General features: G+C 46.6%; 1 protein-coding gene across 5 annotated transcripts in view; it reads left to right on the top strand.

The window, feature by feature from the left end:
* The window catches only part of ATPCL (ATP-citrate synthase), a 208,168-nt gene extending 180,939 nt beyond the window's left edge, over positions 1–27,229 (top strand). For all 5 annotated transcript variants that reach the window (XM_037430039.2, XM_037430041.2, XM_037430045.2 and 2 more), the window contains 3 exons: positions 11,741–11,854; positions 20,565–20,724; positions 25,410–27,229. In XM_037430039.2, coding sequence (XP_037285936.1) covers positions 11,741–11,854; positions 20,565–20,724; positions 25,410–25,513 — 378 coding nt within the window. In that variant the 3' untranslated portion in view covers positions 25,514–27,229. The remainder of the gene's footprint in view (positions 1–11,740; positions 11,855–20,564; positions 20,725–25,409) is intronic.
* The last annotated feature ends 578 nt before the right edge of the window (positions 27,230–27,807 follow it).

Genomic DNA, 27,807 nt, shown 5'->3' with positions numbered 1-27,807 from the left:
CGCCATCTAGTGAACACTGCAAGAACTAAACTAGAGGTGGCTACATACAGGCTACAGGGGACGCACAGCCCACGCCCTAAGGAGCTTTGCCCTAAAAGATCGATCTGCTTCTGGTGTCTCAGTCTCTACGGCAAGACCTCTGTTTTGACGTCGTGACACTGGTGGAGGTGCTGGAGCCTACAACCGAATGCAGGACAGTCTTGCTCGGACCCATTCACCTAGTCCAGAGACCCAGCCCCTCGTCACGACTCCGGTGCACTGATTCAGTCGGCGCCTACTAGGCCTAAGTCCGGAGTCCGTACCTGTTCCGCCTCTAACCAGCATGGCAGCTCCTACCACATCCACGGCTACCCTTCCATCGCAGACCACTCTTCCCTCCCAGGTGACTCTTGAACATCCTCGCGTTCCTGAAGTTTTCCATGGGGAAGAGTACGAGGATGTCGAGGACTGGCTCGAACAGTTCGAACGGGTCGCTGTATCTAACCACTGGAACGATCAGCACAAACTTGGCCGTGCATATTTCGCCCTGGAAGATAGCGCTCGCATGTGGTACGAGAACCACGAGGCTACTTTCCAATCTTGGGAAGATTTTCGTCGAAAGCTCCTCGCCACATTTTTGAACACGGACCGACGGGATTGCGCACAGCAACTGATTGAGGCTCGCGCACAAAAACCCAACGAAACAGCCGCCATGTACGCAGAGGGTATGATCCGTCTGTTTCGACGAGCTGACCCTGACATGCCCGAGGCGAAGAAGGTGCGTCACCTAATGCAGGGTGTCAAAGAACCAGTGTTTGCAAGCCTCGTACGAAATCCACCTACAACAGTAGATGAATTCATAAGAGAGGCGACTGTCATCGAGCGCGCACTGCGACAACGATACCGACACTTTGACCGCCTGCCGAACCACACGGCAGTAAGTGCTGCAGCTCAGAACACTGCCGTGTGTGAAAGTTCCCTGTGACAAATGATTAGGGAAATACTGCGTGAGGAACTTCGGGCCCTCTGCGTCCCTCCTACCCAACCGCCCGTCGCATCTGTTGCCGAAATCGTCCGCCAGGAGTTGAGGCAAGCCGTTACACCACCGGCGCCAAGTCCTGAGCCACATCCAGCGAGCTACGCTGATGTGGTCCGTTGTCCTCCACCGTCATTTGTGGCGACACCCTTCCAGCCACGACCCGCGGCCGTACCTTGGTGGCAACGGGATTTCATGAGACGACCGTCGACCTATTTGCTTCCGCTGCGGAGAACCAGGTCACATTGCTCGCTATTGCCGTCATAGCGATTCCGGCTTCGGGAACTTTTCTTGTCCCGCTTCTTCCCGCTCTGAAGACCGTCGTGCTGACGATGCCGATCAACTGTCGACTGGCCAAGCAACTACACCGCTTCGCTGGCGATCTCCATCTCCTGCGCGTCACCGCGACTTCCCTCAGAGCTACGCGGACGTCACCAGAGGCCGTTTGCCTAGCCCACGCCGGGGAAACTAACTGCTGCGACCCCCGGGGGCAAGGTTGCCAATCGTCGAGACACCGAAAAGTTCCCCCTATCATCGCAAGAAGATATGACGACAACCACGACGAATACGATGACGAATACGACGACGAATACTAATGCCGGTGAAGTTGTACGTGCTGATCTTGGCGTTTTCATTGACGGACATTACGTTACAGCATTGGCCGACACTGGCGCTGACTTCTCAATCATGCGACAAGAACTCGCCGACTGCCTTAGAAAGATCAAGACACCGTGGACAGGGCCACACATAAGGAGTGCTGGTGGTCAGCTGATGATTCCCACGGGTAAATGCACCGCTCGACTTTGCATTGGGGATTCTAGCTTCGTGGCCACTTTCGTTCTGTTGCCAGACTGCTGTAAAGAGCTAATTTTGGGCATGGATTTTCTACAAGATCATGGCGCTGTTATCAACATCCCTCAACGTATGGTGACGTTTTGCGCACATCCGTATGTCGACGACAGCAGCGACGAACTACGCGGCAGTTTGCGAATAGCCGACCATGTGACGCTCCCACCGACATCCTGCTACCTTGTGTCTGTGTCCAGTGGGTGGCCTTCCTATAAGAATGTGATAGTGGAGCACATAGTCGCTCTTTTGCTCACGCAAGGCATTTCCATCGCGAGAGGCATCCTAACGCTTACTGGTGGACAGGCAGAAGTGCTCCTTACAAACATCAGCAAGGAGCGCCGTCAAATCCAGAAGGGTACTGGAATTGCCTACTTCGACGATATAGATCAAGCCGGGGATTGCTGTGCTTTGCAACCAGATGACGCGACAGTCCCTGCCTCGACAACCTTGTCGGTGGACATCTACTCCACGCTACCGCCCTCTGATAGGAAGCGTCTGCTTGGACTTATACACCAATTCGAAGACTGCTTTTCGTGTACGTCAAAGGTCCAGCGGACACCATTGACCAAGCACCGCATCATTACTGAAGACAACACGCGACCAATTCGGCAGAACCCCTACCGTGTGGCTCCGAAAGAACGCGAGGAGATTCAGAAGCAAGTACAGAAGATGCTCGTGGATGACATCATACAACCTTCGAAAAGTCCTTGGGCGTCCCCCGTGGTTTTGGTCAAGAAAAAAGACGGCAGCTTGCGTTTATGTATTGATTATCGCAAGTTGAACCAAGTCACGAAGAAAGACTTCTATCCACTGCCTCGCATAGACGATTCACTCGATCGGCTGCATCGTGCGCGCTATTTCTCTTCAATGGACCTCCAAAGCGGCTACTGGCAAATAGAAGTCGACGAGAGAGATCGTGAAAAAACGGCCTTTGTGACGCCTGATGGCCTTTACGAATTTAAGGTGCCTCCTTTTAGGTTGTGCTCGGCACCAGCCACTTTTCAGCGTCTCATCGACACCGTACTATCGGGCCTGAAGTGGCAAACATGCTTGATCTATCTGGACGATGTTGTTGTATTCTCAGCATTATTCGAGGAACATCTCGGCCGTCTATCCACCGTACTCCAAGCCATACGCTCGGCCGGCCTGACTTTAAAACCAGAAAAATGTCATTTTGGTTTCAACGAACTCAGCTTCCTAGGCCACGTCGTTAGTCACGAGGGTGTTCGACCTGACCCGGCCAAAATAGACGCCGTAGCGCAATTTCCTGCACCCCGTGACAAAAAGGCTGTGACACGCTTCTTAGGGTTGTGCGCCTATTACCGGCGATTTATCGAGGACTTTTCGTCTATTGTGGTGCCATTGACACGACTCACACGTGAGGACGTCCCCTTCCTTTGGGGTGAACAGGAGCAAATGGCATTCAATGAACTGCGACAACGCTTGCAAACACCTCCAGTCCTTGCGCACTTCGACCAGGACGCCCCTACAGTACTTCACTCTGACGCCAGCAATGTAGGTATAGGTGCCGTTCTGGTGCAGTGGCAAGACGGCTGTGAAAGAGTAATAGCCTACGCCAGCGGAACTCTCTCTCGCACGGAGAACTACTCGACCACCGAGAAGGAGTGTCTCGCCGTGGTGTGGGCAGTCATCAAATTTCGTCCGTATTTGTACGGCCGCTCCTTCAAGGTTGTTTGCGACCATCACTCTTTGTGCTGGCTCACCAACCTTAAAGATCCATCTGGTCGTTCGGCGCGCTGGAGCCTAAGACTTCAAGAGTTTGACATGACCATCGTCTACAAATCTGGGAAGAGGCACACCGACGCCGACTGTCTCTCACGGTCGCCAGTGGAAACTGTCGCTCCTGATGACGAAAACATCGACGCGGCATTCTTGGGAGTTGTCAACACGGCCACTATTGCAAATGTCACGTGCTTGCCCAAGAGGCAAATGTCACGTGCTTGCCCAAGAAAGACGATGACAGTTGTGCATGTGCCACGAAGGACTACGAAATGGACGAAGAAGAAGAACTCGCTTGCGCGTTCTAATTAAAAAGATCGACCTGCTTCTGGTGTCTCAGTCTCTATGGCAAGACCTCTGTTTTGACGTCGTGACAATATTATCAACATAAATTGCGCCAAACTGGGCAAAGTTGTCAAATTTGGGGCCATCTATCACCAGCAATAGCCACATTGGTGTGTCAAGAGATGTGCAGCTTGTTGACAGGGCTGCCAAAGTCCCAACAACACATACCTAGAATTATTCTGCTAAATCATCTGTTCATGTCCTATGTAATTCACGATGCTATGCTTGGTGCTAATGCAGCTTTTGTTGCGCAAGTCGGCTCAACAGCAACACCCGCTTTTTGCAGCAGCTCACAGAAAAGCAATGACGGGGGAAAAGCAAAGAACATGACGGGGACGGCGAAACAGTCCAAAAAATCGAACAGTATGAAAAAAATGGTGAGGTCTTGAAAATGAAGTTTATCTGGATTAGAGAAGCCAGAAAAAAATTCCCAATAATGCCATGCTTCATGTTCTTGGGAACAAGCAAATTTTGTTCCATTTGAACTAGAGTAACATCTTTGGCAAATGTGTTCGCAGTCACTCCCGCGACACTTGCGAGCGGCACACTTGGTGTCTCCATGGCTCCAAGCGGAAAAAACTTGATGCCGGTTGCAAAAAGATGCATGCAATGTCCAACCTGTTTGGTGGGATTTAAAGGGGCCCTGCAACACTTTTTTAGCGTCGTCAGACAACGCTGCCGATCAGTAGTAGAGGCTCCCAAGAAGACGCAACCCAAATATTATAGCGCAGCACGTAGTCTGGAATTCACAATAAATTCTTTAAGCCAGCTGAAAAATCACTAATTGCAGCAGTTTTATCAGCTATTGACTGATTTGAGCATGGCGTGCTTGGTGGTTACAGGGATCGCCGTGGGAAACCGCGACTCGTCCTCGTGTGCATGTGTCCCCGCTCATATGCTTGCCCCCGCTCACATGTTTTTAATTGCTAGTGATACACCCGATGCACGGGGAGACATTATTAATTTGGACCTTTCACAAAACGTGAAGGCGATAGCAAAAACCAGCCGAGAATGTCTATATAATTGCTATCGCAATGAGAATGAAACAGCTTTCTTCTTCTAAACGTCTGAGGCAAATGCGTGAAGTCCCCTGTGAGGTCTTTTTCTTTTGCACTGCTTTCCAGAGGACACTCTAGGTGTTTTTGCTGTACAGACAGAATGCCCTAGCCATATAAAACTTTGCTGCAAAAGAAACGTTAAACATGTAGTCCTCACACAGAGAGATGGGAATGTTGGGATGAGGTTCGCTTAAGGAGACTACCTACGTGACATCATGGCACGCCCAGCAACATAATTGGTTGTGAAGAAAAAGAACCTCTCTTGCTTCTCGGAGTCGTCTTAGGGAAATGCATCTGGGACAGAGCGAGTCTCTACCGTTGTATGTGACATTGTTTGTCTACCATGTTTTGTTTGTCTACCATGTTTGCTATACCCAGGTGAAAATAGATTCTAACTGGGAACAACTGGGACCAGTTCAAGTGGTTCAAGTTCAAATTTTCAGTGGGGACCAGTTGCCAGTGGGTTTCAACTTGAACCTTTTGGCAACTGGTTTTCACTGAGAATTTGATCACAAACGACTTGAACTAGTTATACAGTTGAACCCCACTACAACGAAAAATCCAGTTCCCCGTCAGCAGTCCATAGGTGTCAATGCATAAATATTGTCGCCACAATGAACTCTCTTTCTTCTGGCATCCTGCTTCAACGAAATTTCACAATGCGATTTCAGGCTCAGATGTTTATTACTATACAGTAAACTCAATATTTAGCATTTTGATGCATTTTCAGGACCTGAAAATACGTCGACAAAGTCTAAAACACACGACATTACCAGAAACCAAGCTGTTAAGCAAGTATAGGCACCGCCATTGCTTGATAGCGATGTCAATGAGGCTGCCCTGCTTTGCCAAAAGGAGGGCAGCCTTATCGCCATCGCTATCGAGGAATGACAGCGCCCACGCTTGCTGAACAGCGGTGGTTTCTGGTGGTGCCAACGTGTATTTTAGACTTCGTCGACGTATTTTCAGTTTCTGAAAATGCAACAAAATCTTAAAAATTGGGTTTACTGTATAGCCGCAGACATTTCGAAGCTGAAGCTCAGTTGCATAGTTCATGGTTTCCTTCGCACAGCTGCTGGGTGCATCTGTGGAACAATGCCTTTTTTGATTCCAATGCTTATCACTTTGTTCGCGCTTGGCGAGTGTGGTAACTAATCAGAACAGCTGTTCATCCGCATTATCAACAAAATCAGCTTGCAGTGAGTGATGGATGATGAGAATGGCATAAAATAAGGCAAAAGTCACCACTTCACGATACCCTGTTGCCATTTCTGCGTTTTGACGGCGGACGGCTGCTGGTGTTAACGTGTTAATGCAACTGTTTGGTTCCTTCACGAAAGCGGTTATAGTCACTGTTTCAGCGTGCTTTTCACCGTGACCTCGATACGCATGGGTGAGAATCGCGTCATGACGTTGCATGGATAGAATAAAAAGCAGCAGACACTTTTTGAAGTTTGAGAATATACGTTTCTTTGTTTTGCTAGTTCAGATCGGCTATATTTTTCAATTTCACTACAACGAAATTTTCGCTTTAACGAAATTCTTTCCGTGCCTCTTCAGTTTCGTTGTAGCAGGGTGCGACTGTAGTTGGGACCCACTGGCTACTGGGTCCTACTGGGAATTTGACCATAAACCACTTGAACTGGTCAGAGTTGTTTCCAGCTGCCAGTGGACTCCTGTGGTGCATATGGATGAGGAAGCTTTGCGTTGAAACTTGACTTCATATATTAGAACCTTTGCAGACTAAGCAATCAAGGTCCTGTGACACATCTTGATTGCTTCCTTGGAAAAGCTGCAGACGCTCTCAATTTTGTAGATCTTGTGCGTGCAGAACCATCTGAAAGAAATATTTACACTGTTAGCGAAACTTTAATGACTACTTTTCACATGCAATATTACCAGAAATTAAATTTCATCAACGTCCAACTAGTGTTGGCTTATTAGAAAATCGTGCAGTGTGCCCCAAGGTAACGCCGATATTGCTCTCAACCGAAACACAAGTAGTACCAAAGTCGCAATTACGGACAGCTCCTCTAAGCAGAAACAGTGGCTCTTGATTCACACCTCTTAGTACGTGACTCGATCGGTGACTATACCATTGTGAGATATTTTTATGAAGCAATCATAAGTGAGGTTTTGTGAATAAATAGGCACACTTTTAATGTACATATCAGTAAAAGGTACTCATACAGCGCAGTGTACTTTACGATCTTGCACTGCAATCATTAACACAGTTAACTTGTGTCGTGTATTATTTTACATTCTAATTCCCTCGAGAATTCTCATGTCATAGTACAAAATTTTAACACCATCTGTAGAGATCACATTCTTGTCTACTCCGATTTTGAAACTGCCGAGCTTATCTCCGCAGCAAAAAAAAGCATTGGGCAATAAAGCTGAAGCTCACACACAGACAACAGGTTTGGGGATATATATTAACCGAGCAAATGCTTGCCCTTTTCTAATACTTCGGATAGACCTACAAGCCTGCACGAGTATACTTCGTAGTTATTCAGCATGCTGTTCAACACAAGTATTCCACGATCGACTCTAATTATTTAAGACACTCCAAAACAAATGGCAGCGAATCTACAGTGTCTAAAGCATTGTTTACAAGGCAACGTTTCGTCATCTCTACTCTGAAAACACTGTGTTGCGTTATATCTACATCTTCACTTACTCGAAGAAGAAGAGATTAATTACTTTCAAACGGCTTAAATGCGGACAAGGCAGCCAGGGCGGCAATGTGAACACGATGGATCCACATATTCGGCTTGTCACAGGTTAACACACTCGTTAGACGATCGCCTGAAGTCGTAAGTCTTCCAGAGATGAAGCTGTCTAGCACTAATCAAAATACCTAAATTATGCAAGCCATGACTCCACCTGTCTCATCAAGAACAACACACTCTGCGGAGCGCTTTCGTGCCTATCTGTGGCACGGCAGCTAGCCCTCGCCACATGTGCTGTACGAAACTGCTCGTCACTGTGTTAAAATTTTTTCTGCCTGTGCAGTTCTGTCATTAAATGTTGCAGAATCTGCACTTAATTAACCGTTTCAATCTATATATAACTTTGTCTGATTATATTTCACTGTTTTATTCAGTATTTGAGCATAAGATTAGATAAGCAACTAAAGTGACGGCTGTCAGCCATTCAGATAGAATGTGAGAGAGGAAGTGGGAGAGAGTGGTCAATGTTCTCTGGAGTGGTAAATGTTTGTGGTAAAATTGCTTGTGGTGGTGTATGATGCACGTTAGCGTTGGAATTCGCAGCTTTATAGGATATCGGCAGTCTCGGCCGTGGTAGCTAAAGGCTTGGCACTGTGTTATCTTTGTTGTTCGGAAGTAATGCGCCTGTGCAGCACACAAGGCTATTAAGCAAGCATGCTCGCTGCAAGATAATTCGGCAATATTACAGCCTAACGTCAGTCAGGACCATTCTGCCTGCATATTGTCACCGCAATGGACTTAAAAATATTGTCAACAGATCAATGCAGTTGAATTTACTAAAGCTGAAATAGTGTACGTTTGAATGCAATGTGTTTGTACACTTGTGCAACTTAATATTGTCACGGGGTCAAGACGTGACCGAAGACAGGATACTTTGTGTTCGGATTTAACTGTTTATTTGTGCGAACCTGTGCCCGGTAAAACGAAAGTCCGATTACAGTAGGAGTCTTACACAGATAGCAGTGAACGAAGCGTCGGCCGGCGATCAACTACTGACAACCGGCGAAGTGCGTCGGCATTTATACTCTTGCCATCGAATGTTCTAGCGTTATCGCTGGCAGTGACGTAGGTTTCAGAATAATCTGTACAGTTCGCAGAGTGGGCGTGATCTTATCGAAATGATCTACTACAGTCCTGAAGCTTCTCGAAAACTGCAGGCGCAGTTTGCGCTGAGAATTGTGTAGTGTATTGGGGCAATAACAAAACTTGAGAAAGGGAATGTGGCATTGCCCCCATCTGAAAAAGGCATCATCTCGATGCTTTACTTAAAGATGAAGGTACAATAATAATGCAAGAAAGTACAATAAATTATGATACAGCAATAATACAAAAAACACTGTCTCAGTTTGTTAACGCGCATGAAACGGCTTGAGGCGCGCGACATGAACGACTTCCGGTCGCGATTGGCGTCGTTGAGAGTTCGTGATGCCGTCAGATACAATCTCGTAATCAAGTGGGCCCAGATGTCGAATCACCCTGTACGGTCCGAAGTACTGTCGCAGAAGCTTTTTACTTAGTCCATGTTGGCGTATCGGCGTCCACCCTCAAACACGTTCACCGGGTTGGTATTCCACAAAGCGTCGTCGAAGATTGTAACGGCGGCTGTTGGTCGTCTGCTGAATCTTGATACGGAGACGCGCAAGTTGTCAGGCTTCTTCGGCGCGTTGAAGGTACTCACTCACATCGAGATTTTCTTTGTCGGTGACGTTGGGTAACATGGCATCGAGCGTCGTTGCCGAGCTTCTTCCATAGACCGATTTGTATAGAGATATCTGCGTCGTCTCCGGCACCGTCATGTTGTATGCGAAGGTCGCATAAGGAAGAATGGCGTCCCACGTCTTGTTTTTGACATCAACGTACATTGCCAGCGTGTCGGCGATCGTCTTGTTTAGCCGCTCGGTGAGGCCGTTGGTCTGTGGGTGGTACGCTGTCGTCCGGCGGTGGTTTGTCTGGCTGTATGCCAAGATCGCTTAAGTTAGTTCAGCAGTAAATGCCGTTACTCTGTCGGTGATAAGGACCTCCGGGGGGCTGTGACGTAGGACGATATTTTCGATGAAGAACTTGGCTACCTCGACTGCACTGCCTTTGGGAAGGGCTTTTGTCTCGGCGTAGCGGATGAAGTAGTCGGTAGCTACCACGATCCACTTGTTTCCAAAAGCCGACGTCAGGAACGGCCCCAGTAGGTCTATACCAATCTGCTGGAATGGTTGGCGAGATGGTTCAATTGGCTGCAGAAGTCCCGCTGGCCTTGTCGGCGATGGCAATATTCCGCGATTATTTTAATAGTGAGTGAGATTAAAACAACGGACGGAGAATGAGGAAAAATAATATAATAGATTCGTAAATTATAAGACTCTCATTTTCTTATTGTCCTATATGTCTTACTAGACTGGTGGTCTGGTACACGTGTGTATAGACAAAAAAAAAAAAACTTGGATAAAGCCCATTTATTGAGTTGAAACTATTCTACGTACCGTACACAATCGAATTCAACTTTTTTATGTTTCACTTTAAAGAAGCATACAACCAGAACATGCTGCACTTCCAGTTGAGACATAACTGTGACCAGCAGCTTCCAGTTCAACTGATGATGGTCTCCGTTGGTGGCCAGAGGAGCTGTAACTGGGACCAGCAACTAACTGTTACCACTTGCAGCTGGGACCTACTGTCCCCATTTGATTCCTAGCTGAAACCAGTTGAGCTGTAACTGGGACTAGCTAGTAACTAGAACCACTTGCAACTGGGACCAACTTTCCCCAGTTGATTACCAGCTGAAACTAGTTGAGCTGTAACTGGCTCAGCTACTAACTGGAACCACTTGTAACTACGACCAACTGTTTCCAGTTGATTTCTAGCTGAAACCAGTTCAGCTGTAACTGGGACCAGCTGCCAACTGGAACCACTTGCAACTGGGACCAACTGTTCTTAGTTAATTCCCAGCTGAAACCAGTTGGCCTGCAACTGTGACCAGTTGACCCCGGTCAATGCCAGTTGAAACCAGTTTTATTACCAGTTACACATTTTCACCTGGGTAAACCAAATAGGTGTATTTAAAATGGTATTTCACAAAGCAGTTTTATTGAACCACTATTCTGTTTATTTGCTACGAAAATAATTGCTAAACAAGTTGTTCGAGAATGCTGAACTGCATGACGCCATTGTTTTTGCCTCAACTGAAATAGGGAGTGGTCCTAAGATGATCGGCTCCATGATGTTTGCAATGATTCAAAATATTTCTAGGTCTTCACTAGAACCCTAAAATAATCATTTATGTCCTTAAATTGAGTGCAACTTGCTTCTCCAGTGTACTCTGGGCTGTGAAGTTAGCTGCCCAAGAGTGCTCCCTGTCGCAAAATTACCTGCTCCAAAGTGCTCCACGATGAAAATTTTTGCTGCTCCGAAATTGCTCCAAATTAGAAGTCTCTCTCGGTAGCATCACTGAGCAACATGGCTGGACATTTTTATCCTTAGCAGCTCTTCCGCCGCCTTGTATTTTGGCTCGAGACCGAGCAAGCATCCCCCTCCCAAATCCGGTTGGATTATCCTTCACCGTAAGGAGAGCACTTACCCGTCATTTTACAGTCTTCTAATCTCGGGTAACCATCACAGTGTCACTGAATGCCCTCACTTAGAGCGAGCATGCATTTACAGTCGAAGCCCTTTATAAGAGACACTGGTATAAGAGACAAATGGGTATAACAGTAGATGCTAATGTCCAGACACTGAAGTAGGGGTACAAAACAAAATGCATACCCTGTCAATAAGAAGAAACACCTCATACTATAAAAGACAAAAATAGCTCCCCGGTGCACGTCTCTGTCAAAGGGGTTCAACTGTAATTTATTGGAGCAGAGCCCCTAAGCTCATTTATTCGGCTCCCGCTTGTGGCAAGCTCTCAAGTCGCTTTCCTGTACAACTGTGCCATTATACATTTCTACAATTTGATTGTTTATCGGAGCGGAAATTTTTTCCATTAAAACAGCTGAGTCAACTTTTTGCAGATAAACAACCCTGACATGCGAGTGAAGATCCTGAAAGACTATGTGAAGAAACACTTCCCTGCGACACCTGTGCTGGACTATGCACTCGAGGTTGAGAAGATCACCACTTCCAAGGTCAGTGCATTCCCGGTGCTCGATCAAGTGCCATCTTAATATTCAAACTGCTGCATTAGACAGTGCAGGACAGTGCATTAGACAGTGCAGGAAGAATATAGACAGTGACTGTCATTGCTGCCCCGCAACAGTCAGTACATAATGCCTGAGCAAGTCCGCGAGGCAATACTGCGCTACTCCGAGGAATGTAGATTAAATTACTAGAAAAAGATGACAACCACGCATTTTATCGAAGGAGTGAACAAACCTTTATTCTCACATTTTAAAAAAATCTGCAATTTTTTTATGCGAGTTGGCCCAGCCACGACGCATCAGCTTCGTTTCGAGAGCTGCGAAATCTGGCAGCAAGTTGCCGATCTTGAAGTCGCGCATGCAAAACATTGAATGTTGTTGACGTAATGCAACACGTTCGTGTAAGTCGGTACAGAAGCGCTTGCCTCTGCAGTATCGTCCATCTTTTTCTTTTCGGAAGTTTTCGCAGATTCGGGACGCACAGTTTCAATAATGTGATCCAATGACACTGCACTGCACACAGCGATATCATCGTCGGCACCAACACAGTCCGCGAAGGATACAGGCAGTTCCAGGCGCCCGAACTCGGGTTCGTCGTCGTCAAGCACTGCAGCTTTACTGGAACAGGTGCCACTTCTCTTAAAATCGCAATGCCTGAAGGAGTTGGCGATAGTTTCTTGCGTTACTGCGTCCCATGCACTAGTGATGTAATGCATTTCATCAAGCACTGAGATCTTCGTGGTCATCTGCTTGAGTTCCATGCCCGCTAGCCGACGCTGCACCAGAAACTTGCTGTATTTCTGCTTCATGCACTTGATGACGCCGGCGTCAAGTGGCTGCAGCTGGCTAGTGCAATTTGGGGGCAGAAATGCAACCTTTATATTCCTCAAATTTGACCTACCGTATTTACTCGTATAATCCTCGCACTTTTTTTGCCAGAAAACGGATGCAAAGTTAGGGGGTGCGAGAATTACGCGGGGAAAACTTTCTACGAAAACTCGGAAAGCGAAAAAGAAAACGAAGTGGCTGCAAATCGGAATTCTCGCAAAAGCACCTTACAGCAAGCTTTAGGAAGTACTAATTAGAACTTACCTCAACAATAAAAGCAGAGGTTCAACACAAGGCAAGATTTATTTAAGACACAAAAATGGAAGCAAATAGTCGAGAATTAGAATACCATACGCGAAGCTTGTGGACGTTGCGGGCGTAGAGGTAACGGTCGGCGCTCAACAGGAGCCCTCAAAAAATAAGCGTAAGACGTCAGTATTGGGCTGATGGCTATTTAACAGAATCGTCCGCAGTTCCTTTCTGAAGAAATAAAGTTTACCATCAATCCCAATTTTAGGCACACGGCAGGCCCAACGCGTCTTGGTGGCTTTCAGCTGCCGTCTCCAGTAGCAAACACAAAAAATCGTAGGCTCCGAAGGGCCTACCGGCGGCCCTGTTGCCGTTGTTTAGCGCATGATCTATCACTTGCAACTTGAAGCAGCCGTGTGGCTTCAGTATCGCCCCATAACGTGCCAAGATTACCGACACAACACACAAAACACGCCGCAACGCGCACTGATCACTTCGGCTTGGCTTGGGTTGGATTGGATCTCCGTGCAATACGTTTGATGCTTAAGAGATGGCGCCAGATGGTGCACGCTATCATCATTAATGGCTAGAACGAGCAGACGACATTATTGCGGCAGTTTTCGGGGGTGCGATAATTACTCGAGGAAAAAAAAATCGTATTTTTTGGGGGGGGCGATGTGGGGGGTGCGAGAATTATGCGAGTGCGAGGATTATGCGAGTAAATACGGTATTCGTTGAATCGCACGGGGCGTAGTCATGCAGAAAGAAGGATCTTTCTGTCTTTAGCTCCATTCTCGAGTTCAGCTGCAGCAGATATGCAGCAAACTTGGCTGCAAGCTTTGCGGTTAAACGTGTACTGGCATGGCAGCCTTTTCAAATTTTTGAAACATCGCGGCTTGTCAAACTTGCTGATCACGAGGGCAGGAGCTTTTCCAAGCCCTCTTCATTAGCGCAAAGCAACCCAGTAAGAAGCTCTTTGCTCCGCTCACCATCATGACAACTCTATTCTTTGAATGTCAATGTCCAATCTGGCTGCATATTGTAAATTAACCCAGTTTCATCCACATTAAATATGTCGCAGAACACTTTACTGCTGTATGAGTTCTGGCAGAAATGCGGTCCATTGTTCAACAGTGGAGGAGCTGACAGATGAGCTTTCTCTGCAGCAAAGGCTGTAAACAACCTCATTTCGTTTTTCAAAGCGATCTAACCAGCCGTTTCAGGCTTTAAAGTCGTCAATGCCGCAGCGCAATGCAATAGTACATATCTGCCTTTTCTTTCAAAATTGCGCCATCCACGGCAATAGCTCCACTGCATGCTTGACGCAACCACTCTACAATGGCCTTCTTCATGGCAGCATATTTACCATCCTTCATGGCCTTCTTGTTCAGGCCGAACTGCAACGCATTCAGCAGGATGCTGTCCTTCTTCACGAGTACCGTATTCAGCGACGATTAGGAAATGTTCAGGTCGCGGGCAGTGCTGGCCCTTGTAGCTCTGGTCTGCTCCTCTACCTCCTCAATTATGCAAAGCTTTTCTCTGAGCATCAGCGCTTTTCGGTTCTGCGGCATGGCGAGACATAGCTGTCACGATCAAGAGTACAGACATTAATGTCAGAATGCACAAATGTGACACGTGGACACTGCAGCTGTGTTGCACAATCTATAAACGAGACACACAGGTGAACGAATGGCTGAATGGCAGTGGGCCTATTCAATTTTAGCAAGTGCATACCTCAGTGCAAGCTTTGACCAATCGTGTTTGGTTAAAACGCCCCAGGCCTCTAGTAGCTAAACACCGTGACTTGACAGCAGTTATAAACCCGGTTCCCGTAGCTATCAACAACCGCTGTTCAACACGTTTGGTGCAACGACACGAAATCTAGTGAAAGGTATTACGCACTCTAAAGCGATCTCGAAATTATCTGCCATGTTACCTGCTCAATCACTCCTCAACCACCCAAAAAAGGGGAAAAGAAAAAAAACAACACAAAATAAGGCTGCAACGGAAGTGCGCACTGCAATTCCATAAAAGGAATGCGCTTCGGCTGGCTCCGGCTAGCTAACCTAGGCCAACCGCATTGGGTGTCGAAAAATTGAAGCGGCTCTGTGAATGCAGCTCGGAAAGAGTTGGAATGAATGAAGAAATGAGGTCAGTTTCTCGAATTTTTTAATTTGGCCGTGCTGCCAGAGTGGGCCTGCGTGCCAGCCTGCGTCGTCGTCTCTCTTTTTTTTTTTTCTCGCTCAGTCCAGGGAAGCGTCATACGAGATGGGGCCGGCCTAAAATTGCATTGTACAATTGATGTTTTTAATGCATTGCTTCCATGAAAGTTTTGACGAGACCAAGGCAACTCATTGTTAAACACGGGTTGTCGCAAGACTTGGGGACACATAATCGAAGTGCCACGGTATATTTAAATAGAATCTGGTGAGTGTGGGAGAAGACAAGAGAAGTGTAAAATGTTAAAAAAGAAGAAAAAGGAGGAGGACCAAGCGTGAACTCAAAAAATTAGGAGGCCCAAGCCAATTGATGCCAGCCCAGACGGTGATACACAAGAAACTGGAAGGAAAAGACAAGGAAGATTTAGGTTTAGCGTGGAATAAGTTACTGACAGAACTCCGAAAGAGTGCGCTCGTCCAACACTAGAGTACCAAGTCAAGCAACACTGCGTTCCGCAAACTTGTGGACAATACCACGGCAGATGCAATCATAGCATGAAACGACTTACCGTATTTACTCGATTGTACCGCGCCCTCGATTGTAACGCGCACCCGATTTCCACCGCGGAAAAAAAAAAAAAATGTAAGACATCGATTGCAACGCGCACCCATTTTTCTCGCTGGCCCGCACGATCACACCACTCGAAAAAACGACTCCTTTCGGGAGCGTCTTCCATTTAAATATGAGGTACGGGCGAAGCTTGTGCCCATCTGACGTGTAACAGAGCATTGCCGTCACTGTAGTTTTACCGTGGACCGATGTCAGCACGCGAACTTGCTTCGCCCCCTTCTTCTCGATGGTTGTGGTGCCAGGCATGTCCAAGTAAAGAGGCGTCTGATCGGCATTCCCGATTTGCCCAAGCAGGTAGCCGTTGTTGCGCCGCAAGTTTAGGACGAACCTATGAAAACTGTGAAGCTTTTCATCGTACTCCACTGCAAAATTTTTCGCATATGCATGTTCCCCTTCGGAGGGAAAAGCGTTTCCTCTTCATAAAGTTAGTTAGCCAGCACCTGCTCGCTTTAAACTGGCTCCGCATTAGACCTTTTTCTAAGACTAATTGCATAGCCCGCACTTGGAGCAGTTCTGTCTTCACGGGCCGCTCGCTGCTCAAGCACATACTCGCTGAGCAGCCCTTTAATTTGCGGAAACCGACCCTGCTGTGGTCCACTGAAGCCTTTGCGTGAAGCTTTGCTGTCGACAATCTTCTGCTTTTGTTTCCGCCGGTCCCGCACGCACGTTTCGGGAACTCCGAACGACCGCGATGCGGCCCGATTTCCGTCCGTTTCTGCACACGCGATGACTTTTCTTTTAAAAGCGGCATCGTGGTGCATTCGAGTTTTTGGAGTCGGCCCTTCCACGCCGTCGATGCTAATGCACTACTAGATGACGAACTCCTCAGCACACGTACGAAGTGCCGCACACGGGAAACACATAGGCAGAAATGGCCAACGCGCCATGCCGATGCACGTACGGGGCGGCCATTTTGGATTTGCCGATGGCAATAGATTGACCGTAATTTTTTTGTTCGTACTCGATTCTAACGCGCATGCGATTTATGAACTCGCTTAACCGGAAAAAAGGTGCGCGTTAGATTCGAGTAATTACGGTACTCGCCGAGCAGCTCTTTATTTGCGGAAACCGACCCTGCTGTGGTCCATTGAAGCCTTTGCGTGAAGCTTTGCTGTCGACAATCTTCTGCTTTTGTTTCCGCCTGTCCCGCACGCACGTTTCGGGAACGACCGCGATGCGGCCCGATTTCCGTCCGTTTCTGCACATGCGATGACTTTTCTTTTAAAAGCGGCATCGTGGTGCACTCGAGTTTTTGGAGTCGGCCCTTCCACGCCGTCGATGCTAATGCACTACTAGATGACAAACTCTTCAGCACACGTACGAAGTGCCGCACATGGGAAACACATAGGCAGAAATGGCCGACGCGCCATGCCGACGCACGTAGGGGGCGGCCATTTTGGATTTGCCGATGGCAATAGATTGACCGTAATTTTTTTTGTTCGTACTCGATTCTAACGCGCATGCGACTTATGAACTCGCTTAACCGGAAAAAAGGTGCGCGTTAGATTCGAGTAATTACGGTAGTTTTGAAGGCACGTGTGCAGCCAACGCACATGGATTGAAAACAGAACTACAGTTTCCCACAACCACCGTGCACAAAACTGCGGTTGCGGTGACGCGATAGCGATCTACGAGCTCCAAGGGCACTTGTCTAACACAGCGGTACAATAAAGGCAGTAAAGACGCAAAAAAAAGGGGGGGGGGGGGGCATAAAGTGTTTTGGAGTTTCTGTACAATGAACCTAGCTACGAGCAAGGCCATAGCTTTGACCCACGTTTTTGCAGCAGCCAGCTGCGCCGGTGCCGTTCGTTCACGTGTGTCTCGGGAAGACATATGCGAGTCATTTTGATGGAAATAAATTTTGTTAGTTGTTTGGTGGCACAAAATTTCGGACGTATTTGCACTCCCCCTTTGAGAGACTCACCTTAGTGGGAAATCTACCTTGTGTGTTCGATCACTCTAAGGAACCATAAGACCACAACGCCAATGTTGGTGCTTGTGATCGAGACCATACCCCTCTCCCTCTTTTTTTGCAATGTTTTTTCTTGTTTGTTTTGGTGCCAGGAAAATTGGTGAAAAATAATCCACCACATCACCTCCCCCTTTCAATTGCGAAAATCTCTCGGATTCAGAATCCTTGAACTTGGCAGGTATGCAAATGTGGTGTTTTCACATTTCGAAAATGAGACTACAATCTCTCAAGGTTGAAACGCCCTCATATGCATCTATCCATCTATCCTCACGTGCGTTCACCACGCTACCGTGGCTGCGAGTACGCTTCGATTAAGGAAAATGTGCGTGCTTGTGCAGTGCTTGTCAGATTACCTTTCGATTACACTATAAACCACGTATATAACGCAAGTCCCCAAAGAAACTCATATATGCCATATGAGCGAAACACCATTCTCCAGAGACGGCAATTGTGCTAGGTTTGTTGGACCGGCCGCTATGCCATTCAACAATTTAGTCGTGCGGCAGAGAAGTAATTTCTTACCTTCTAAAATTTGCACAAGTTAAAAAACAAGTTCCCGTTCGCAGACCTGCTGTGCCGACAAAACGAAACCAGAAAAATAAGCACTGCTGCAGACAGTCGCTGACTAACTTTCGAGAGCTTTTCGTTTATACACCAAATTTTTCTGCGTAACAGCAACAAAATTTCCGCTTTCCTGAGGCGCAATATCCGGAGCATTGGCAACCGCGAACCTCAAATTGAATGTTGCACGTGCACCTTGCATGCCCTCGTTTTTGTAAACTATTGGTAAACATAATGTAAAAGTTGTTTTCATATATCTCCCTCTTTCAAAATGTACCTACTGCAAAGCATTTCGTTGTCTCTGCACCAAACCGGACATCCGCAGCTGTTATCGATGGGACGGTTATGCGGTTAGCACTCGTTAGGTCTAGCCTGCGGACTTGCATTTCAATTGGTGTGGCACTCCCCCTCCGGAAATTTGCCCTAGAAAGCACGAGATTGGGGACAAATGAGATCGCACTCGCGAGCTTAGCTGAAGGCTGCACGTGTGAAACCAAGTTTGGGTACAGGGTCGGGAGAACAGCTGCGTCAATGAAAGCCCGCCTGCTTGTGGGAATGGCGAGAGTGCCCAAATCGTAGTTTTTCATTTGCGCAACAGTGCCTTCACTGTGTACTGAATTCAGGTAACACACTTGAAATTGCACTATATGGCCGGGCATTTTTTGACATGAACGGCTGTTCAGCATGGAGCATGTGAAACGCGCGGCAAGTGACCAAAGGAAAGCCTTTTTCGATGCCTAGACAACCCGTCCTCACGCAGCGCGCCTGGAAAGCATTTTTTTTAAGAGTGAAGCTTGACAAAACGTTGGGTGTCTGCAAAAAGAAACTTCGAGTCGTTGCTTATGCCAGCAGTGGTTGCTAGACGGGGCCATATCACAGCTGCGCTGGCTGTTCACCACCAACTCCACCCTGCTGAGCATGCACTGAAGAGCAGCCGCTGCCGCCAATCCACGCCCATCAGAGGAGACGGTTCGGACAGTCACTGCACTGGGCTTACTTGTCGTGGCGCTAGAAGAGTACCAGCGACAATAGGCCCTCGCCAGATTTGCTTGTTAGTTCTGTCACTGAAGTTTAGACTTTCTTGCATGGTTGACAGGCTGTGGTTCCACTATGCCTACACTAAGTGAAGACATAGCACCAGCCAAGAGGCCACGTAAAGCACCTAAGGTCAACCAGCTTCGCTATTACTTAAGCTTTACGTTGCTAACTTTCTTCCTTTTGATTTATTCCTTCGTTCTTTTCCCACACACCATTCTTTGTTAGTTTGTTCCACGTCCCCTCCTTCGTAGCACCTTCGTTTCTGCCTCTCCTCTGCTGGCGTACCTCTGTTGAGAAGCGCAGTCTCATTACCTCGCTTATCTGAGCCACATTGCAACTAGTCTCTTGTCTTGAGGGCTGCGCAATAAGCGGTGTGTGCATACATGAATTTTCATGGGATTATGAATGGTAGTAAGAAAAGTTTGCACAATACGCGGTTACGCTTTATTCGGCTGTTTTAGTTGTCACAGATTGTTTTTTCACTCAGCATTGACCCTTTAGCGTCTCAACAGTCTTATTCCCTGGTTTTGTTTGTGCTCTTATTTGCTTGTTTTTTTTTTTTTGCCTGGTCTAAAATGCACTTTTGGTGACTCTAAAATACTTTTTGTTTTCTCTAAATTACAGTTATTGCTGCATCAAAAGCCCTTTTCTAAGCTCCAAAAGGCGCTTCTCGCAGCTCCGAAAACCTGCTCTAAAATGGCCTCGGCCAATAACATCACTGAATATATTTCACAGGTTATCACGTGACTTCTCCCAAAAGTCAAATCAGGCTACTATTTAAAGTAGGTTGCCCCCACTTTTTTTTAACAAAAAAAAAAGGCATTTGCAGAGGCTTTTAGTTTATAAAAATATTGTCCAGGTTAGTTAGATCATGGCAAATATGCCCATTTTTCTTTATACTATGTGATGTATAATGTTTGAATCTGATTCGAAATTATTTGAACTATATCGCTATTTGCATCAAACCTAATATTCACTATTCGCACAAGCCTGCTATAATGGTAAAATTGCCTTCGTTGCACATAGATGTACAGAGAATTCAGTCACATTTCATTGAGTAGGGTTATAAAGCCAACTTATTGGAAATGTGATAAAATAAAGTTTTGAGAATAATTCATTTAAAGATGAATGGTATTGTGTTCATAAAGTCATGGCTCATGTTTCATCTAAATGTGTGAAAATACATAATCGCTGAAGCAACAATAAAGTGGTGGCAACACGGTAACTTGGAATGGACGCCTTGTTTGTGGATGAATGCAGAAGCCAAACCTCATCCTTAATGTGGATGGCCTAATTGGAGTGGCAGTCGTTGACCTCCTGCGGAGCAGTGGCTGCTTCACGCCGGAGGAAGCTCAGGACTACATTGAGATGGGCGCCCTCAACGGACTCTTCGTGCTTGGCCGCACCATTGGATTCATTGGTGAGTGGGAACAGTGTGTTGTAGGACTTCAAAATCTAAAAAGCTATAGTACATGACAACTTTTCTTGATACTCGTATTGCTCTACAAGTAGCACAACAGCTTGTAGTTGTTTTTGGTTTTGCACACTGTCGCGGATGCCATGTTTTCTTGGAAAATAGATGGGCTGAAAAAGTGGTGCTGTCTAAAAAATGAAAAGAATATGAAAGCATTCTTGCAAGGTGCACAATAGCTCTTTTTTACCTACAATTTGTTTAAATTGTTTTATTTTCATAAGAAATAAAGCTGCATTTGTTTCACCAAGGCAAATGAGAAAATTATCGTTAAACTTCAGTACTACTTTTTTGGTGCGGTAGCAGCCATGTGGTTTGGTTCTGTAGCGTGCACATTGCTGTCAAGAAAGGCTTTATGTAGTATGTTAAGGGGGGATGTACCTTTTGGAACGAACTTTCTTTTTTCTCGTCAGACCTTGATGAAAATTGGCACAGAGACTAAGAATGACCTCAATATGCTTTCATAAAAATTTCAAGATATCACAAAAACTTCCTGAAAAACAAATAATTTTATTACTGGGGTAGTTAAAAAAAAATAACATGAGTATGTAAACAATGTGTGCAGAGGCGAATGTATGCTGAAGGGGGCTGCGTTTTCAAAATAAATTTTTTTGCAACACTAAAAATTGTAGTTCATGTTTTCTCTACTGATACTTCAATGAGCACATTTGCACTACAAGCAAGAAACCCTACCAAAAGTTTTTAAAAAGCTAAATTGAAAAATAAAAACGCAACCCCCTGAAGCACAGTTCAAGGATCATTACAAAAACAGACTGAACAAAAATCTGTGAAGTAGTTGCGAAGATATCTGCTCCACGAGCTCAGCTACATGCCAAAGAAACGGTATTGAGAAAATAAGGTTCAAGCTTTTGTGTCACGTTTACATGCTTAATGCACGATGGTTGTAGCCCTTAGTGTCCTTCGCAGTTCGGCGTCGCTTGGCCTTCTGACCTTTTGCCTGATGAGCTTTCCCAGCCTTTTTTTTTTCCGCATTATATCTTTTTCAGCTGCTCCATGCATGGTGTCCAGGTTGGAGACCAAGAGATATCCATAGTTGAGTGTAGGCATGGAGTTCCCAGCATTATACCAGCAGATTGCTTCACTGACAGCAGTTTCTGCAGCTATCAATGAGGCATTCTCGTCTTTTGGCAGGATCGACCAAATAATTGAGTGCAGGCTTTCAGTGCAGCAGCATTTTGAGTTTTTTTACCCTGGCACCGCTCAAGAAGCTGTGGTCCGAAAGTCGCTGGTACACAGGCAGCAGGGCAGGAGCAACGTGTCGTCCCAGGTGGTACTTTTGGGGTGGCTGTGGTTTACCTATAGCTTCTGCAGCCCGGTGTCTGCACCAGCTATCAGGACCTGGGAGGCAAAGTTCGTGGTGTGGATCCTGTCAGTCCAAGTGGTGTGGTGGAACATAGCCATGATTGCTCTCTGCATATCCTCCACTTCATCATGCTGCCTAAGGGTTTGGCCATAGTAGTCAGTCAGTTGATTAAATTTTGATTGATTGTGTATTGATTAAATTTTGTGTAAGGCCACCTTTTCCGCCAATAGGTTGGTCTTTCTTGCTTTTTGTGACGATGGTCCGCAGGGCTGTGCCCATCCTTCTTTTAACATGATTGATGCAATCTTCTTTCTTCAGGGATAAGAAACCATTAGTCTGGTCTGACACAGAGCTAAGAAAGTGTGGCTGTCGTCATCGCAAACAATAGTTGTGTAGAGCAGGTCTTTTTTTTTTTTTTTTAGTGAGTGCCGAAACAGTATGAGGGCTGCTTCGACTTCCATTTGGCCTGAGTTTGCCTCTGTGTTTTTCTGGCAAACATGCGCTTCCTTCCACTCAGTGTAGCCGTCGTCACTTTCTTTGGGGCCCACAGCACATCTATGACAGTAATCTAACAGGACAACAGTGACAAGCACTAGTCCAGTGTAAAACTCAATGACCGCGCCCACGCCTATGTAAGACTCGTGGCCGCGTGTCATCCACGTCGCGCCGTACATTACCGTGACATTCTTGGTGGGTGTTCCCTCCATTTGGTTGTACACATCGCGAACGGCTGCAACAGCGTCGGAAAACACATTTTCTGCGGCTGCTGGGCCAGCAGGCAGAAATTTCCGCTTGAGATGCCTTTGAAAAGTCTTGTGGTGAATTCCCCTATGTGATACATTCATCACTGACCGAAAATTTCTGAGCGCATCTGGTTCCTTTCTAGTAGTTTTTATAGCTTGCATGGCCCAATTATTCACTTCAAGTGACTTGCTGTTTTTCACTTGCGGTGATGACCACGCATTTTCCCCGTCCACGCCGCAAGCAGTGCAGGTGAGCACCATCTTTACTGCTAACCCGTGCTTAGTTCCGTGCTTCATCTTGAGTCCCGGCTCTTTGCACTGCGGGCACAGGGCACTGCGGGCACAGGGCACTGCCTAACAGACCATTCAGGGCCACATTAAAGCGCGATTAAAAACTCATCTTCGTCTTCTGTTTCGATGTCACTTTCATTTCCTTTGTCCATCAGTAACATCTCGCGCTCCATCACAGACACTGCTCTTGGAGACTCCTGAACAGCCACGGCGCGTTCGCGAGATGCCTCCGCTGACGTGAAACCACGCTCTAATCGGGGCCCGAATGGTGCTATTGGTAGTGCTGGTAGACGACTTCGCATCCTCGCGTGAAATACTTGGCTGAACATCCACGATGTCTAAATCTTTGCACAAAGTGCTTGGCTGAGCATTCACGATGTCTACATTCTCGCACGAAGTGCTTGGCTGATCATCCGCAACGATGCACTCTCGCGCGAAGTGCTAGGCTGAGCATCCGTAATGTCTGCAGCCTGCGCGGAACAACAAACGGATGTTTCCTTTGACAGCACAAAGCACTGCTCCAATGGCATATCAACAGTTTCGTCGATACTCGTGGACGATGCTTCGTACGTGCTTGTTCTTGGCTGCGAGTCCTCGTCGTGCCGCATGCCATCGGCGGCTTCGGCTTATGAGCACCAAATCGCTGCGCAGTCTAGCATTTCTTGAACGATCGCCGGTCCGTGATCGCATGTGGGAACCGATTTCAAAACTGCGATTTGCCAAACTGGACGTTTTTCTCTCACGAGCGCCAATCTTATCTCAGCGCGATGCGATCTCAAGACCAAGCCGCAACAAGTTGCAAACACTCGCAGTAAGCAGCCCGTCAGCACTATCAGTGCATAGAGCAGACAACCTTTGCGCCGATTTTTACAAGCGACTGCAGGGGTGACCAATGGGGAGCCGCCGCACAGTCGCGTAACACGTGTCACCAATCGGAAACTGTCGTGATACTTTCAAACTTTGGCTTGCTGTGCACTTGCTCTTTCCTGGTTCAGCCGGCTGTGGTGCCAAATTTGAAATGGAAGAATCCCGCTAGCCATAAAGACAAAGATGGCGGCGCTAGGTTTCTACGTTGTTTCTAGGGATGAAACTTCGAAATTAGATATAAAAGAGGTCACAGAATGTGAAAATGAGGTTTTAAAAGAATCAATTTTTTGGCTATATGTCGCGATGCCAAAGCCACCCCCCCCCCCCCCCCCTTAAATGTAGTAAAGTTGCATGTAGTATGTTACTGTGCCTGATGAACAAGCATTCGTACGCACAAATGAGTTCTTTGGCTTGCTGTAAGTAGTCTGCTACTGTTTAGGCGAACCACAATTACTTTGTTACACTGTGTATAATATTCAGAATCCCCGCTTTATTTCATGGTTGTTGCAAAGAAAAATGGAATTCGCATTGAGAAGCAGCCCTGCCTTCGGGGAAACTAGTGGAACTGGCAAACCATGCTGAGTCGTGTGCATGTTTGCAGCTTGTCTCTCACAGGGTGCGTACAGAACCACCACCACTGCATTAAAAAAGCCTCACCTGTTTGCCATTGTATACACCTATTGCTATTGCTCTCACCTAACACCGTTTCGAAGATGTCTTATTCGAAAATGGAGGAGGAGGAATCATGATGCCTCCTGTTAAAACTACACGAGTCTAAAGTTAGATTCTTAGCATCACTGTCGAGGTTTCCTAAGGCCAGAAAGTTCTATAACTACTGCCGCATAAGGAGTTCCCTCTGCTCGCTTGCGATGGCCACGTGGGCAGCACCTGGCCATATCTGTGGAGTAGAAAGTTGCAGTGTCATTCACTACTAGCACTATATTTTAGCACATTGCAGGTGAACAGGCATTGGCCAAGACCGCAAAAAAATTCGTGTGCGCCACGCTTATATCGCTGACATTTTACTTCAACAAAGTTTCGATGTGCCTAAAGAGAGGAAGTCCGAGACAACAAATTTAAATTTCGCTGGTGCAACTGGCCAAATGGTTTAATTACACATGGTTCTTGCAAATTATTTTTTAAATTGTCCACTCAAGTGAAGTAGTGTCTTTTCTTGCTTGCAGCTAGGAGGAAAAAGTTGCACCTGCATGTGCTTCTCACTTGTGGAACGTGTGAATGAAACATGTGGAATGCCTGAATCATTGTATCCCACACTACTCTACACAGCACTGGCTTGCAGCATTCCATGTGTACTTCCTTTTCCATGTTAGTGCCTGTAAATTTTCGGGTAGAATGTGCAGTTATTTGGGGAATTTCACTGGAAATTCACACTGCTTCTAATCCATCAGGACACTACCTGGACCAGAAGCGGCTGAGGCAGGGCCTGTACCGCCACCCGTGGGACGACATCTCGTACGTGCTTCCCGAGACAGAAGGCTATGACCAAAACTGAGGCAACGTTACAGAGCAGCGCGTTGGGCGCCCCAGCGGATGCCTATTTATTTGCACTCCCATCCTTTGGTGTTGTGCCTCCCCTCGCGGACTGTGCCACCACTGCCTCGGTTACAAGAACTGTTGTTGGTACTTTGCCATTGGGACAACCCATTGCGTGTTGTGCACTAGCCATCGTGTCCTACTTGTGCCCGTACTTGCAAATCAACCTCTGGTTTTTCCGCTCATCCGGTCACATAAGAGCAGGCAAGAATTGGGAGTGGAAGATCGAGCCGAATGACATGCTCGGTGTTTGCGTTTTGTTCTTTTCATTGAGATCATACTTTTTTCTTTAGTATGTCTAACAATTTCATTCTCTATTTTGCGTTTCTCATTGGTTTCTATGAATAACACCTCTGCCGACTTCATTGCCCAGCAAAACCACGCACACGCACACACACACACACACACACACACACACACACACACACACACACACACACACACACACACACACACACACACACACACACACACATATATATATATGAAGGAAGCATGTCTTTACTGGCTCTTTTACTTCATAGTTTTTCTGATTTCGATGCATCGAACACAGAGTTTTTCGCGAACCGTTTACTTTGTTTGTGCTGATGATTTGCCCGGATGATGGCTTTTGTTTTTCTGGACGATCGTAATGCTGTTGTTAACATTGGCCTTTCTGATGCCACTAGGCGATTTACCCAAGGTGCTTGCCTCTTCAACTCGACTGCTCTCAAGTCCCACACCACCTCAACATTCCAAACATAATGGGGGGGGGGGGGGGGGAGCCATTTCGTTTGCACGAAGTGTCTTGTCAAATGTAATTTCTATTTTTGCCCCCATGTCAACTGAAGGCAACAGCCAGTATCAGAGCCCATTCTCTCAGCTCTGTGAAGATTATTTTTTATTTTTGTTACAAATTATACGAGCATTTTATAAATCTTTGTTGCATCACTGTGATCTTTTGCGCGTGGAATGGCAGCAAATTGTTTTCCAGGAAGTTGGTGCCACGCTGTGGTTTAGTGCGGAATTTCAGGTATATAGATGCACACAGCCCACTGATTTGATTCAAGCATAAGCAGGCAGCTCAAAACTGATGGCCTGACTGCAGAGGCTGGTTGTGCTACACAAGGTGCACTCTTGGTGCTCTTCCACAGACTGGGGGCCTTGCTAGGTTTCAAAATGCGATGACAATCAAGCGTCTCTGTCACGCAGCTTATTTTTGTGTGATCAACGCGCCTGTCCCCTTGCCACTTACTGGCTGTACTGTGGCGTAGTTGTGTACACTAAATATTCCCACCTGGGTCTGAAGCCAAACTACTCTTGGCTCAAGTGCGACATCTTACCAACTAGTCCCGGTACCCAAGACTGTAGGCCTTGCTCTAGAGAAGAGCCCAGGAAGCCAATACTCTGAAGGCACTCTTGCATTGTTTCCTTACTTAACGGTGTCAGTCAGCATGCCATTCAGAATACACAGTTGCCGACAACTGTAGATATAATGTGCTTTTGCCTCACTGTTGCGTGCAGTGGCAGAATAGTTGGTAAGTAGGGCTACTGGTGTGTATGTAGAGCGTGGAACCTCTTGTAAGGGCTTGCAGCTACCGTCTTAGGCAGTGCAGCCTCATTGTTTGTTCTGCTGCTGTTGGTGATAGTGTGCAGTTCTCGTGGCATTCAATAAAGTTATTTGTGGATGTCTGAATGGTGTTGAATCACTGTCGACACTTACTACTTCGTGAACGACTTGGTATAAGTCGGCAAAAGTCTCCAATACTCATCTGTGCTCAAGTTGCCTTGATTAAATTGGCATGTGCTAATCTATGCACGCTAGGCCTGTACACCCGGTGCCTATCTGCTAGCAGGAAAGTTTTTTCACTGGGACGATAACACAAGTGACTAGTTTCGCCAACTTCTTTGTACATGTATGAATGTAAATCACCCTAACACTATTGCTCCTCCTTAATTTGAACTGCGCATAATGTTTTTTGTTCTACATTTGACTGCTTTGCTGCCAATGTTAAGAGGTCTTACAAGGCAGACAGTTCACTTTAAAACTTTTTTAATATATTCTCTATTGATAACGCTATCGAAGATGAAGGCAAAGACTGCATGACATCGTTCCTTGATGTTGCGCGGCCTTGTCTCCATCTTCATTCTCTGGCTCAGAGTCTCCAACGCCTTTTCTCCTCATGAAAATATTGATAAAACTTGCAGTTTGTTTATGCTGTTATTTTTCTTGCTCAATCTGTCGTTTTAAATTGTCAGACATTTTGTGTGCTT

The sequence above is a fragment of the Rhipicephalus microplus genome, chromosome 1 (genome assembly GCF_043290135.1).
Source record: "Rhipicephalus microplus isolate Deutch F79 chromosome 1, USDA_Rmic, whole genome shotgun sequence".
NCBI lineage: Eukaryota > Metazoa > Arthropoda > Arachnida > Ixodida > Ixodidae > Rhipicephalus > Rhipicephalus microplus.
This window is presented reverse-complemented; position numbering and strand designations above follow the sequence as displayed.